Source organism: Labrus bergylta, chromosome 18 (genome assembly GCF_963930695.1).
Source record: "Labrus bergylta chromosome 18, fLabBer1.1, whole genome shotgun sequence".
NCBI classification, from domain to species: domain Eukaryota; kingdom Metazoa; phylum Chordata; class Actinopteri; order Labriformes; family Labridae; genus Labrus; species Labrus bergylta.
This window is the reverse complement of record NC_089212.1, coordinates 4,495,641-4,511,923: the sequence shown is the minus strand read 5'-3', so window position 1 is coordinate 4,511,923 and position 16,283 is coordinate 4,495,641. Positions and strand designations below refer to the sequence as shown.

The window sequence follows — 16,283 nt, the reverse complement described above, 5'->3', positions numbered from 1 at the left end:
ACTAAAGTATAAATAAATAAATGTTGGGAGAAATGCATACAATAATGTATAAATAAATAAATAAATGCATCAATAAATATATATATATATATATATAAATGCAACAATTCATATGCAAATTAATATATAAATAAATATGTTCAATATATTCATATATTTATTTATTGTTACATTATTATTATACATTATTGTATGCATCCTTTAGTCATTTTCCCTCATACACATGGTCTCATCATGCAAGCGAGTAAGACAAAAAACTACAACTCCCAGAAACCCCCCGAAGCACACACTTCCGTTTCACGGTTACCAGGGGAGACGAAGGGAAGCTTATGCGAGCTGCAGTCTACCATAAACGTTACATTTAAACAGGTTTTCTTTTTGCTAACAATGTAAACCATCATTATAGTCGGCATTTTATTGTACAAGGTTACATTAAACTATAACTGTCCTCGTTATTTGGTTGCCGTGTCGTGTTTGGTAGATAACTAGCTAAGCTAACGGTACAGGCTAAAAAGTTAGCTTACTCTACATATCACTTAAGGTTTATGTCTCCTGGTGTCAACAAATATGACAACGCTATAAGCAGTTCATTTCGGATCGTTAGAAGTCTGTAATCAGGATGTATATCTACCTCAGCAAGAAGGTAAGTGCCTGACACCCTCAGGTACATCTCTTCAGACGTACAGCGTGGGTTAACAGTCTTCTTGTCTTATAGATTGCTATCCCCAACAATGTCCATCTGAAATGTGTCTCCTGGAACAAAGATCAAGGCTTCATTGCCTGTGGTGGAGACGATGGCCTCCTCAAAGTGCTCAAACTTGAAACTCAGACAGGTGAGTACAGAGGATACACTGTCTCATACACTCTTGCATGTTTTAACTTAAAGGTTTTAACTTAAACATTGTTGAAGTTTTAAAAATGATCTCTTTTACTTTTTTACTTCTCTGTTGTAAGATGATGCCAAACTTAAAGGCCTTGCTGCACCCAGTAATCTGTCGATGAACCAGACTCTAGAGGGGCACAGTGGTAAGTGACTTGCAGCAGTTTTCATGGATATTATTAATGCACACGTTAGACATGCTTTTAAGATTGATAAAAACAGGAAAATGATCTGACACTTCATTCTTACAACACATGCAGGAGCAGTGCAGGTGGTCACCTGGAATGAACAGTATGAAAAGCTGACAACCAGCGACCAGAACGGACTCATCATTGTATGGATGCTCTACAAAGGTGATTTCTGCTTCTTACTATACAAGTTGCCCTGTGGTAAACTTGGCTTTTAAGGTTGTGATTGTTTCCCCCCGTCCTGAAGGTGCATGGTACGAGGAGATGATCAACAACCGGAACAAGTCCGTTGTGAGAAGCATGAGTTGGAACGCTGATGGTCAGAAGATCTGCATAGTGTATGAAGATGGAGCAGTCATCGTAGGATCTGTTGACGGTATAAACAGATTTATACTGTGATTAGTAAAAATCTAATAAATGGCAATTAATCACAATATATTTTTCAGACCAGATTTAGAATAAACTAACTAATGCTCCATTATCAAGGATCGCTTTGTTCACATACACAGGGAATGAGTACGAACGCGTACAGAAAGATTAATGCGTTTTTTTTTGTTTTTTTAGGAAACCGGATTTGGGGAAAGGAGCTAAAGGGAAATCAGCTCGCTCATGTGGCGTGGTCGCCAGACAGCAAGATCCTTCTCTTCGGCATGGCCAATGGGGAAGTCCAAATCTATGACAACCAAGGAAACTTTATAGTGAGTGCAAAGGCTGAACGGTAAATAAAAATGATAGTCCAGCTACAGAAGCATACAGCTTCTTGACTCATAGTATAAAGTTTTATAAATAAATAATGCAGATTTGATTTGAAGTCGAAGGCTTTCAGGGAAACCTTTAGTAAAGCTTTACATGGACGATTATCCCATTAGTGATCCAGAAATAAAAGTGGATTCAGAAAAGTAAGCCCTTAACCATACGACTTGAAAAATTCCTGCCTTTTCCTATCGACTTTTAGTGAAATACAAAAAGGCACTGTGGTAGAAAATGCATGTTTGGAGTGGGAAGTTAAAAAGGCTGCTTATACAACTTTTAATATATTCTATTTTCTCACTTGAACTGGTGACATGTAAGCATTTGCTGTCTTTGTATCATCCCTGTTGTGTCTTAGATGAAAATGTCCATCAGCTGTCTCACCAATGCGACGGGAGCTGTCAGTATCGCAGGTATCCACTGGTACGCAGGAAGTGGGGGTTACGTTGAACCCGACTGTCCGTGTCTGGCTATCTGTTTCGACAATGGAAGATGTCAGATCATGCGCTATGAGAATGATGAAAGTAAGGGGGGGAAGAATTCAAAGTCTTCAGTATTTTCTCCAGGTAACACTTCAATGAGATATTTACCAATGGCTGTGCTTTCCTTCAGACCCAGTGTGTTTTGACACTCAGATGAATGTGGTCAGCATCCAGTGGAATCATTGTGGCAGTGTTCTGGCAGTGGCGGGATCCCTCAGAGCCTCAAATATGGATAAAGAATATAATGCTGTGCAGTTCTACACACCATTTGGAGAGGTAAGGGTGGAGATTGTGTTGCTGTGCCATTCTACATTTTTGCACAATTAAAAAAAGCATTGCATTGAGTCCTGAGAGCCAACCCACATTTTTTTACATGAGACACTTTTTGTTTTCAATCAGCATCTGAGAACCCTCAAAGTTCTCGGGAAGCAGATGACAGGAGTTGCCTGGGAGGGAGGAGGGCTACGTATTGGTCTGGCTGTAGACTCATTCATCTACTTTGCCAACATAAGACCAGACTATAAGGTAAATATCAACACTTGTTGCTTCGTTTTAAACAACCGTTGAAAGATGGTATTTTCACACATGCACAAAACTCCTTAAGATTTCCCAAAATACTCAGATTGAGCTGCATCATGTGTGAAAGCAAACGATCCCCAGCTCCTGCAGCCACATGTGGATGTGTACTTGGTGTCCTTGGGCTAGACACTAAACCCCAAGTTGCTCCCCCTGCCTGATTAATTAATACTGATGGACACTTTACATAGCAGCCTCTGTCATCAGTGTGTGAATGTGTAGGTGTGACCTGCGGTGTAAAAGCACTTTGAGTAGTCAGAAGACTAGAAAATAACTAAACAAGCTCCAGTTCATTTTCCATTTACCATTCCTCTCAGTATCCCTCAGCATCAAGATTTAACAATGATAGTTTCCAATGCAGTTTCAAATGTCTATAAAACACTGAAATAAATGACACATTTCCAGTGCCTATAAATCAATAAATATTTCCTATGTATTTACAATAACATGAATACTTTGAGGAAGCCGTTATTTCACTTTGGCTCAAAAGAAAAAAACATATTTGTTGAGTTCTTTGTTTGAATGAAGCCATACTTCTTTGATTTAGAGTTCATACTAAAGATGTGAACCTCACTTGTTCCTTTATGTCTCTTTGAACAGTGGGGGTATTGCTGCAGCACCGTGGTGTACGCCTACACAAAGCCAGAGCGACAGGAGTACTGTGTGGTTTTCTGGGACACCAAAAACAATGAGAAGTTTGTCAAATATGTCAAGAGCTTGATGTCCATCACGACCTCGGGGGATTTCTGCATCCTAGCTAGCAAAGCAGATGACACCCAGCCTCAGGTACAAGCTATAATCTGACTCCTGCCTACAATGGTAAACGATATATACTGTATATAATAGTGGCTTGATCAAATATATACAAGATAGAAGATACATAGTCAGCGTTATTGATTAAAGATCTCAGTCAATTTTCTGATCACCTTACCTTACAGGAGGATGCTGAGTTAGAGTCTGCAAGTCCTGCAAGGGTAATATACAAAGTAAAACCACAAACTCAAAACGATGAGTATTTGTTTTTGTAAAAAATTGTAAACTGACCTTTGGAAAAATTATGCACTTTTTTTGTGTTCAACAGTATGTCCTGATACTGTGCAACTCTATTGGCACTCCACTGGACTCAAAGTACATCGACATCGGTAAGTTTATATAGTGTGAAGAAATAAATACATACATATTATTCTTGTGATTTCCATTGATTTAGATTCTTAAAAAATGTATTTGAGATTTTAGTATATACTAAACAATCTATGCTGCCTGCAAGCTTTCTCACAGTGTGCATACACAGCTTTTTATACCTTTATTGTAGAGACAGGATAGCTGCTATAGAGTCAGAAATCAGGGTCAGAGAAAGAGGGGAGTGACATGTAGGAAAGGAGCCCCACGTCAGATCCACAACCTGGGCCGCCCGCTTTAAGGACTACAACCTCTGAACTTGGTTGTTATATTGGTAACAATGTAGCTGTAGGTTGATCAAAGTCCTAGTTTGCGTTTTGCAACCTGTTAACAACAAGGACATCTTTCATTGGCCCACAGCATCCAACAGCAAACAGACACTGAACAGGTCTTAATATCTCACAGCTATTCAGCGTTCTGTGTCTTCTTGACAGGGTCAAATGTTCACTGAGGAGCAGATCATTTCTAAGTCAGAAGTGAAAGCCTCAGTGGGCTGGTTGTGCTTCAAGTATCTCATCTAGGTAAATAATAAAAAGAGAGAGAGAGTTAGAGTGAGTCTCTTGTGGCCTCATTAGGCTTTTTTGCAGGCTAGTGTATCTGAATACTCTGTTTTCATGAATTTAAGTTTAGTAAAAGTGCCCTTTGGTTTGTCGCTTGCTGTTTTGAAGCACCAAGTACAGCACTCAGTCGCCATTTTGGTTTTAATGAGCTTGCAGTGACCATATTTCGAGTAGTGAGAGTAAGTTATTAGCTACTGCTATCGCTGATTTATTTTAAGGGTTCACGCAGACTACACTAATTCTGTGATATCAATTGGGATGCTAATTCGGCTAGCCAAACAGGCTTTGTACTAAACATATGTTACTTACTGTATGAAATAACAGCTGACCCCTCACTGAGTATCTTTCAGTAAAACCGAACCAGGACAATAAAACGAGACATGTATGCAGTTGATTGAGTTGGTCACGTACAACATAATGATCCGGTTGCTTCTCTACTTTGTCAGATCCACTGTTTGTCACCATGACCAAAACCCATGTGATTGCTGCATCTAAAGAGGCGTTCTACCTGTGGCAGTACAGAGTGGCAAAAAAGTTGACTGCTCTGGAGATCAACCAAGTGACCCGAACTAAGAAGGAGGGAAGAGAGAGGTGAGTTTGTCTTTGAAATTCAAAAACACAAACACACATTTACAGTAACTGGAGCTTCTTTAAACTGGATGTCACAAGGACTCAAATAAAAAAATAAAAAAACAGGTAGTGGACAGGGGAAAAAATGAAACACCCAAATCAGAGCTGACCATGGAAATTTACATGGAGGCAAGATAACCACAAGGCTGGATTCAGAGAGTCCTTGGGTTTACTGGCTCGCTGCTCCAGTGGAGGGTGTTGGTACTCTCAGTGCTATGAAAAAGATTTGTTCATCTTATCCAAATGCCACTGAGGCGCTAGACAGGCTGGGCAAGGCCAAATGTCCTGCCAGGACTATCCTAGCACCTGGACCACAGTTCACCTCAGGGTAAAGGACAACTGTTTGTCTGTCTGGCTGTCCCTCATTTATTCTCACTTCCTTTCCAGGGTTTATCACATTGACATCAATCCTTCTGGAGCCAGTGACAGTGGTCCAGATTTTACAAAAGCCTTCACAGTAAGAGACATTTTGTTCCTCTGAAGTTACACGACTTTACAAGGATAAGAAACCGTTTGTATCACAAACTTAGCTCTCTGAGAAAACCTCTGAATCATTTTATCGTAAAACTTGGGCATTATTTAAGAGTTAATTCCATCATATTTGGACTTGATACTAGTTTTGTCCTATGTTATTAGAAAAAGCAAGTTGAAGTCCCACCTTTTTAATGTTGCCTTTTCTCTTTTAAATTTATCAAATGGCCACTCAAGATTTCTGTTTGCATAACCCTGCAGGGGCGTGTGCTTATCTGTGGCCGGTGGTGGCATGGGCCCTCTTGGAATCTGATTGGCCACACCAGGTGTCACCCCAAATTCAAAGCTATGATTGGCTTTTTAGAAGCGGGGGACATAAATACAAATGAACCCTTCTGACTGTTTTCAACAGGCTAATTGTCATACTTTCAGTTGTTTATAAATACTTTTCTATCGCTATAAAAAAATCCAAGTAAAAACTTGTGCACACTGTCAAACTTGCAATCGACTTCAATGTCAATTAATGTATTTTTGAAAGTAAGACAGTGTACAAGAGTTTGCATGCAATTTTCCGTGTACTTAAAATTGTGACTTTGCACATACATCTTTGTTTTTGAGTCCGTAAAGAATCAAGCAAAGAAGATTTATATGTTTCCAAATTATGTTACTTACAAGTACAAATCGTATGTGGGGATAGAAAGGGTACAAAAATGTAATTGATTTGCATGCATGTGCCCACAAACGTAATGCCACCCCTGCATAAATCAGTGCACCAGGTGGGCCACCTCAGTTTAAAAACAAGTCTGGAGACCCCCCTGTAACTCTGCAAACACTGATCTATGATTTAAACAACTCAATAAGTAAAGCATTCTGTCTTTTTGAGGTTAAAGGCTAATGATTTGGTCTTCATTTACACCAAGTTATTGATTTGTTGATGATGTCATTAGATTACTTTTGTTGAGGTTTTGAATTTGATGAAGTCAAGCAGGTGACTGGGGGAAGCTGCTGTTTGCAGATTCATGTTTAGATTAAACTAAAATTAATACACTTCACCCTGGAGCAGAATGAACATAACTTAATGGATACAGAGTGAGTTGTACAGATGTTTGAGATATAATCTGAATATACTGAAAGGATCCAATTAACAACATATGCATACAATAATATGAGTTATGATTGAATTTGAGTAAGTAGCTCACAGAGAAAAACAGTCAATGAAAATAAAGTTTTTATTCACTACAGATTAACTGTATGGGGTCCCATGTATGTTTCTGTTCTTTTTCAGGCAACTAGAGATCCCATTTGTTGTATTACAGCAACAGATAAGACTCTGATTGTGGTAAGTGCATCCCTGTTTGCACTTTATATTTCAATATTGAAAGTCAAAGTCTTTGAGTGTTTGGTTGTATGTTTGCAGGGCCGTGAGTCTGGCACCGTCCACAGATACAGCCTCCCAAATGTGGTTCTCATCAACAAATACACGTTGAACAACAGGGCCTACTATCTGTCCTTAAACTGCAACTCCAGGCAAGCATTTTTTTATTTGGGTGTGACGCAGATCAAATATGCTCTACAGATGAGATCTGTTGTTGATCAGCTCAATCATTGTTCACATTGAGTATAGCTTATATTCACAGCACTGTTACATAAGTGAAATGATTATATTCTGTAGTCGTCTGGCCGTTATCGACATCTCGGGCGTCCTGACTCTGTTGGACCTGGAGGTTCGTGCCTCCGCAGATGATGGCGCAGGAAGCCAGGCGTCGGCGGGAGATCCATCCAAGTTTGAACGCAAGGATGTGTGGGACATGAAATGGGCGAATGACAATCCTGATCTGTTTGCCATGATGGAGAAGACAAGGATGTATGTTTTCAGGAACCTGGACCCAGAGGTAAGTGCTCAGCTGTTTTTTATTTTGTGGTGGTCAACTACATTGTCCCGTTGTCTATAATGTATTGTGTTCTCTTAAAACCAGGAACCAATTCAAACATCTGGATACATCTGCAACTTTGAGGACCTGGAAATCAAATCTGTCCTGCTAGATGAAATCATGAAGGTACAAAAAGTAAATTATTTTCTAACATGGTACCAGCAAGTTAGTAATTAGCCGTTTTCAGACTGCTTTTCATGACTGCCTTAACTAAGCTGAGCTGTCACCACGTCTTTGTACATTCATATTGATTGTGGGACGGTGTAATAATCTTCTCCAAGTCTGTAAATTCAAGTTTCTGCCTTGAGGAAGCACGATGCAGCAGGAGCTCACCATACACACACAGTCAGGCATGCACGCACACACAGCGCTGTGTTCCCCCGGCTGGCTCGCCTCTGTTACTACTACAGAAGACATTAAAGAGAGGGTTTTACTTCGTCCCCCCATTACACCTCAGCGACATTCAGACTAAAGCTGAAATTTCTCAGGACTTAAATACATCGGGGCTTGAAACGGCAGTCAGAATAGGGCTCACAAATTCACTTCACTTTAGTGTTAACATGCATCAGGAGAGACTTTTATTACAAGTTGAACTTTGTTTCACTTAAAAAAAAAAGCTGAAAGGCGCAGTTTGTAAGTGCTAAGTTAATTAGACATTCTGTAATTATTCTCTCGCTGGGCAGGATCCAGAGAGGCCGAATAAAGACAACCTCATCAACTTTGAGATCCGCTCCCTAAGAGACAGCCGTGCTCTGATTGAGAAAGTGGGGATTGAAGATGCCTCACAGTTCATTGAAGACAATCCACACCCAAGACTCTGGTAAATATAATATTGATGTTGTAATCACAAGTATACTGAGTGATAGAAAGAGAAACATCATATACTGGAAACAGGAGCTTTTCTACATACTGCATGTCAAGAATCAAGCAAAAAGTCAAAGTTTGAAAGAGGGAAAGGTGGCTGTGACCTGAAGGATTAATGAGCTGTGGTTATTGGACATCTCCTGCATAAGAAGACAGAACACCAAGTGAAATGGACTTCTCTAAATTGTGTATAGATGTGTGGTCATTTGGTAACAGCAGTAGTTTTTGGGGGGTTTGGAAAATGTCTTGTAATTTCTTAGCATTGTTATGTAATTGTTTCTCCACAGGTTCTTTGTTTATGTAAATGTTTTTCTGTGGCCTTGGTGTCACATGCAAACTCTTCTTTTAGACATTCTCTTCTTGGACAAACTTTAACATTGTATCAACTCATTTGATTTTTGTAGTTATAGTGACACAAAGTAACATAATCACTTTTTAAACAACATTCCCTTTGTTGTCTTGTGTTGGATATAAAATTTAAAAAAACAGCTTTGCACCAACCTGTAGCTGCTGTCACTACATTATTTTTTATACCCGAGCCCTGCTGAAGTGGGAGGATGAGAGCAGAGATTTGAGAGATTTACAGTTTTTTTCAAAGCAGCAGTGTGATCACAGTAGCTTATGTGTGTTCTCTGGCTGCTGTGTCAGTTCTTGCAGCGTCCCTCAAAATCTGGCAACATCAAAAAGTTGCCTTCCTGTCTCATGAGTCAGCTCCAATCTGACTTGAGGATTGCACTCAATTCATACTAATGTAGCCACAAAATCACTGAGTTGACACAGATGGATTGATTACAGACATTCATATAGTGAACACCACTTTCACACTGATGTGCAGTGACTTTGCAGCGTTAATTATGTCTTTGTGATCCACCTGCTACAGCTATATTCCAGTTTAATTCTCTATTAGTCATTTTATAGTGGGTGTAATAATATATGCATGAACATGAATGACATGTAGCCCCACTGGTGGGAGTAGCTAACATAACATTTCTTCTCACTGTGACCCTGCCAGGCGTCTGCTGGCTGAGGCAGCCCTACAGAAACTGGATCTAAAGACAGCTGAGCAAGCATTCGTCCGCTGCAAAGACTACCAGGGCATTGAGTTTGTAAAGCGCCTGGGAAACCTGCAGAATGAGCCCATGAAACAGGCGGAGGTGGCAGCTTACTTCGGCAGCTTTGAGGAAGCAGAGCGGATGTACCTGGATATGGATCGCAGGTAGGCATTTTGGATGGTGGCATTACAAAATACTTTTTTAATAATTAATTTAGTCCCCTGTTTGCTTTTGGTCAGTTTTTCATGTTGGTGTTTTTTTCTTATGCCACCGGTGGATGTTTTGTTCTTCTTCTAGGGACCTTGCCATCAGCCTCAGGATCAAGCTGGGAGACTGGTTTCGGGTTCTCCAGCTGCTCAAATCTGGCTCTGGCGGCTGTGATGATTCTCTGCAGGACCAGGCGTACAATGCAATTGGAGACTACTTTGCTGACAGACAGAAATGGTTCTGAAATGTCCTTTCTCTTGTCTTTCTCTTGTTAAGTGTATCAGAAACACATGAGTGCTAGAAGTCTGTTTGTTGTTTAATAAGTTATCTGTTCTGTGGAAAGAAATCATAATTAAAGCGGCATAGAGCTTTAGCAAACTAATAATACACATTCTAATTTACCATAGAGTATGTTAAGTGTTTTTCTAAATTCAGACGATATGCTGTAAATTCCTAAACTGTATGGAAAGAAAAATGTGAAACTATTCTTTTGGGTTTACAGGACAATCAGTTTCCGTACGATGTTTTAACCATCAATATTTTCTGTTTAAAGGGTGAACGCAGAGCAGTACTACCATCAGGGTCACAATCAGGAGAGGCTGGCAGAGTGTTTCTACATGTTAGAGGACTACCCTGGCCTTGAAAAACTGGCCGCTGGGCTGCCAGAGAATCATAAACTTTTACCGGTGAGCCGGGTGTTCAGCTCTGACCAGAAGTATCTTTGTGCTTAATGTTTTAGCTCCACGTTACTAATCTCCATCTCTGTGTTGCAGGAGATTGGACAGATGTTTGCCACTGTGGGCATGTGCGAGCAGGCCGTGAACGCCTACCTGAAGTGTAACCAACCCAAAGCTGCAGTCGACACCTGTGTCCATCTGAACCAGGTGAGAGGCAGACAAGAAGCCCTGCGGCGCCACACTCTCACAGTGACACTGTGTGATCTTTTGATTAAACTCACATTCTGACACAGCCACTGTGGCACCCGCTGTCCTCCCACTCCCATCCTCTTCCTGAGTGATATTTAGCCTGAGGGTGTGAATTCTGCTCTCACACTGTATTCTTCCAACGTAAATATTTTAACCATGGGCTAAAAGAGTAGTTGATCATTTGAATTTTGCTCGGGTTTACACTCTTAGAGTTCAAGTTATGCAGTCTGCAGCTGAGCAAAAGATATGTAATAACAGCTGGATGTAGTTCAAACGATGTTCTCTTAAATTGTGCAAGGATCGCTGTTGTTACTCCAAAAGGAGAAGCTGAGAGGAAAGAGAGGAAGCTGACAGACCTTCCTCTCTTCTCTGCAGTTTCTCCTGCTGCGTTAATGCTGTGCTTTAGACATTGAAATGAACAGGCTGTCACTGAACTGTTTCCTCTCCGTCCTATTGTGGCTCATCCCTCGAACGTCTGAAAATTACAGTGTATTGTCACGTTATCTAGCTGTGCTTCATGTGATTTTTTCAAAGAGGTTTTAAATACTTGCAGTCAAAAAGTGACTTCAGTTAAAGGGAAATTCAGTACATTTAAAGCCATGCTGAATTTTTTATATTTTGGTTCTATTTGTTTAATGAATCCAATCTTTGTAATCGCTCCAGTAGATCGCATGAGCTGTTAGTACAATGCATACAATAGAGGCAGTTATTTGAAGCATCTCAGGACATTTTTGAAATGATTCCCTACAGAGATAAACATCATTTTAATAAAGTATTTTATTTTTTTATTTTTTTTAAACTATAAACATCTGTTACATTGCTCTCTTCAAAGCCACCAGAATGCAGAAATAAAAGCATTAATTTTACCTTACAGGAAAAGAGAGTTGTTAGTCTACCCCTGTTCTGATACTCTGTGTGTTATTATTATGATTTTGATGCTTCAAATGACTGTTCAAACCCAACACAATATGTGTACAACACAGAATAACTGAAGAATTAAACCTAGTTAGGTGGCAGTTCCAAGGAGCCCCCCTGTTTTATGAAATAAATTCAGGTTCTTGTCAATGGATCAATATGACAGCTTTTTAAAATAACGGTTTTGATGCCTTTTTAACCATTAAATTATAACTCTGTAGGGAATGCTTAATGTGTCAGAGACTTAGAATAACATTTGTACACATTGAGCTGCAAAGCCACAGCAAAGTTAGTGGAAATACTGCAGCTATCACTGCCTGACTGCTAATGCTAACTTCTGTCCTGAAGCATTTCCAAAACACTTTGCACCTGTAACTCATAGGAGGCTCACATATGTAGTTAAAAAAATACCAGGGATACCCCTAAATTCTGATTTAAAATGAAAGCTTAATGAAAGTCCATATTGCCTAGCGCCCTGACATGTATGATTATTTTAGATTAATTTGACAAACCTAACTTTTAAGGAGTTTCTTGAAAGAAGTGTTCTTGTTCTTGAATAAATGTTGGCATTTTCTTACAGTGGAACAAAGCGGTGGAACTTGCCAGAACGCACAACATGAAGGAGATCAAATCTCTTCTTTCCAAATACGCTTCACATCTCCTTGAGAAGAATAACATTTTAGAGGCGGTGGAACTGTATCGAAAAGCTCACCACTTTCTTGATGCAGCTAAACTCATGTTCAAGGTAAGCTCCTGTCTTCTTGCTCATCACTCTGAAGTTACTGCATTTAAAAACGTGTGCTTCTGTTGTGTTTTATTTTTATATACAAACCGAATACAACTGAAATGAACTAGTGATTGTTTGTATTTTTAACTTTCAGTGTGACACCTATCGGCACTTTTTACCGGTTTTATCATTAAAGTAGAGGCAAATCACACCTAGGATCTCGCCACAGGCCATTATTCTTGTGTCATTTAGCAACTAAGCATTTGACCTTAGACTTGATGTGATGTGATCATGTTTCTGTGGGCTCCTCACATGGGACTTGTGTCCGCTGTTACAGATAGCTGAATCAGAGGCGGAGAAAAGAACTCGACCGCTGCGTGTGAAGAAGCTCTTTGTGCTGGCAGCACTTCTTGTGGAGGATTACCACAAGCAGGTGAAGACATCACAGCAGAGCAAAGCAAAGGGGAAGAAGTCTGAGGTAATAAATGGCAGCATACTGTTATACTCCCTGTAGATAGCAATAGTCAAGAATGCATTCTAAATATTTATATAGGTATCAAATACTTTTAAACTTTAGCCTATATTTATCTTCATTTTTTATTTTTTTTACAATAGGCTACGTCTGCACTTGCTGGGCTACTCGAGGAAGATGCGACCTCTCCAGATAACCGTTTCGTCGACAATGCCTGGCGCGGAGCAGAAGCCTATCATTTCTTTTTGCTGGCTCAGAGGCAGCTTTATGAAGGCTACATGGAGAAGGCCATGCGCACAGGTAATACATCACATGGTGACACTACACCATATATAATTATTAATATAATTGATATGTAGAGTTGGGAGTTGAGATCATTTGCTAAAATTAAGTTTATATTGTAAACTCTCCTTAAACATGGTTACTTTGTAGTTTCATCCTCTAAATGATTAAGGAAATATCATCAGTTACTGTCTGAGGTTATTTTTTTGAGGTTGTCTCTCCACACATGAAGTGGACATTATTCTGATATTGAAACATCAACATTGGTTTGATAAATATGACAAAGTATAATAATATAGAATATGTTGATATCATCTTTTAATTGGGACTAATAGGAGTTCTTCTTCAACACGTCTCTGTGGAGATCATTTAGGTATTGCCCAACGCGGCTCCAAAACAGTAAATAAGAACCACAAATAGAATCCAAAACCAGCACCTTCATGTTCCCGATCACTCTGGCTTTATACAAAATTGAAGAAGTAAAAATGAACTGTCATATTCTACATGATACTGACTGTAAGAATTTACTTTGCACAGACTTGAGACTCTAGATTTGCATTTTCCTACAATTGGAAAAAAAAAAAACATAGTGAGTGCACAACTCTTTACTGATTTCCTCCATTTTTATTTGAAGCCCTTCACCTGCGCGAGTACGAGGACATCATCCCAGCAGTGGAGATCTACTCTCTGCTTGCCCTTTGCACCGCCACTAACCGGGCCTTCGGTACATGCTCGCAAGCTTTCATCAAGCTGGAGTCCCTAGAGAGTCTGGACCCTGACCAGCGGCAGTCTTATGAGGATCTGGCTCTGGAGATCTTCACCAAATACAACCCGAAGGACACCCGCCCAGTGGAGCGGGAAAGGTCATCAGAGGGGTGAGAACACCAATGACTTTCACACTTTCATATTATTTAAAGGTGTTAGAAGGAAGTGTTTCCAGAAATGTGGACGATTGAAGAAGTAAAGATGGTCAGGGTACAGTAGGCTTAAAGCTGTAGAGACATGGACCAGGAACATGACGTGTATGCTTTCATCACATTATTCCACACTCATTCTTTTTTCCCTCTCTTTAGGTCGGAGGGAAAACTACCCACATGCATCGTGACAGGTCTGCAGATTCAGGAGTACCAGTTCTGGATGTGCAGCACATGTAAACACTGCGCTCTAGAGCAGGAGGTCAGCAAATACAACTTCTGCCCACTGTGTCACGATCAGATATCATGATGCCCAAACGATTAGGTAAACTTATTATATATAGAGAGAAACACATTTATAAGATGTGTAATGTTCTTCAGCTTACATGTATATGTTTTAAAAAAATAATTAAATTGCTTGTTAGTGAAGAACAGCTTCAGTATAAGTCGCCTCAATTTTCCGCTTAGTTTTCTGTGACTGCTTTGTTACCTATTTTTATATGGAAGTAAACACTGAATAAAATCGGACATGAATACAACATTTAAAAATGTCTTTTTGAAAAATTGTATTTCCTGTTTTCTTTATATTTTCAATATCATGTATTCACTAGTTTGAATCGCGTCCAATCGCTGATTTGTATCCATAGACGGCAGCTCATGTTGAAAGGCCTTATAAAGAAAAATGCACCAATGTACCACCAAGTGTGTTTTTTTTCAGGTTGGTCATCAACATGAAATTGACACAACACAGAAAATAACTTTTGAAAGTAAAACCCTATTCTCATGGGTTTCTTGTTGCCTGTACTGAAGTTGCTCTTACCGGCCTCTACTGCCATCTACTGTCAGAAAACTACACCAGTGTTTGTCACTGCATGAAATCCAGTATTATGACAAAATATTAATTTAATTATATCAACAAGTCAATCCACTCAATTTAAAAAGTACATAAAAATGTAACTAAGTTAAGTGCTGCACAGTGAATAAAAATCAGAAATATAATTAGGAATGCACCAATGAATGCATACCGGACCTGTTGACAGACATCGGACCGTCCTGTAAATAATGTGGCATGAACCAATGTCAGTAGCCGAGGTTTATCTGTCAATTTAATGTTGGCATCTAATACACTGAACTTCTGATTTAAAGGAGAGGTTTTTATTGGGCAGAGGATGTCATCTGTTGGGACAAACTCTGATCTGACTTCGTGGTCAAACATGAGAGAAAATGTTGGCACTGTGGGAGTCTTACACCAAAAGAAGTTGTGAAAAAAACAAAGGCATGGGCAATCAGCTGAAGTGCTAGTTTAAACATCTGTATCAGCCCTGAGTTTCACAATAAGGCTGATACTGAATAAAACCACTACAAAAAACACATTAGAAGACTGCAAAAAATCACATCAACTTTATTTATATAGCACTTTATATACAACACAGTTGATCCAAAGTGCTTTAAAACATTCACAAAACGACAAGAACAAAAAGAATGAAACAAACAAAGAGAAAAAAAAATCAGGAGTGATGAAAAGATATAAAATATGAGTTATTTCAATAAAATGAGGAGTAATAATAATAAAGACTTCAGAAAAGAAGGCTGTGCTGGTTTAATTATGTAAGGAGTAAAGGTGTGTTTGGAGATGACAGTGACAGATGTCAGTAGTGGGGGAGAATCGGATGAAAGTGGGGGAAGCAAGTTTTATAGTTTGGGGGTCCTGTCCCCATAACACTTGGACGTGGATCTCTGGACAGACAGAAATCTTAGGTCAGATGATCTTAGATTTCTGGAAGTGACCTATGGGGACAGGAGTTCTGTGATATGAAGGAGGGTAAACTATTTAGTGCCTTGTAGACAAACAAAGTTTTCAAAATGAATTCTGCAGCTAGCAGGCAGTCAGTGTAGGGAGGAAAGAATAGGAGTGATGTGCTCCCTCTTTTTTGACCATGTGAAATCTTGTGCTGCTGTGTTTCTGCACCAGCTGGAGCTGAGATGAACAGTAATGAAGGCATGGAGATATAAAAACAAGTCAGATGTACAAATAAGGGGGGGGGGGGGGGGGATATGTTACATCAATTGATGTGACTTATTAGTCTGGCCCTAAGAAAAGTATAGCCACAAAGTGATACTAAATCTTCACTAGCCCTCCTGCACACTCTGCATGGACATCAGATTATGCATTAAAATAACGTGCATAATTTAAAACGGTGTTTACTGTGATGCATTCACGGAGGTGATTTATACACTTTAAGTTGAAACATGCTATCATCTCATTTCTTTGAATAT

General features: G+C 39.5%; 1 protein-coding gene across 2 annotated transcripts; it reads left to right on the top strand.

The window, feature by feature from the left end:
- The first annotated feature begins 286 nt into the window (after window positions 1-286).
- On the top strand, window positions 287-14,700 carry wdr35 (WD repeat domain 35). Of its 2 annotated transcripts, none has more exons than XM_020641597.3 (28): window positions 287-643; window positions 716-833; window positions 955-1,026; window positions 1,141-1,233; window positions 1,316-1,444; window positions 1,633-1,766; window positions 2,177-2,342; window positions 2,431-2,576; window positions 2,700-2,825; window positions 3,477-3,662; window positions 3,815-3,850; window positions 3,958-4,018; window positions 5,062-5,206; window positions 5,633-5,702; window positions 7,002-7,055; window positions 7,134-7,243; window positions 7,389-7,608; window positions 7,693-7,773; window positions 8,331-8,467; window positions 9,524-9,727; window positions 9,861-10,007; window positions 10,324-10,456; window positions 10,544-10,654; window positions 12,192-12,356; window positions 12,676-12,816; window positions 12,954-13,110; window positions 13,727-13,967; window positions 14,166-14,700. In XM_020641597.3, the coding sequence occupies exons 1-28, from the start codon at window positions 620-622 to the stop codon at window positions 14,314-14,316; spliced, it is 3,558 nt and encodes a 1,185-aa protein (XP_020497253.1). In that variant the 5' UTR covers window positions 287-619; the 3' UTR covers window positions 14,317-14,700. The 2 variants fall into 2 exon arrangements, with proteins under 2 accessions (XP_020497253.1, XP_020497251.1); XM_020641595.3 differs by having other exon boundaries at window positions 3,815-3,862.
- Window positions 14,701-16,283: the final 1,583 nt, after the last annotated feature.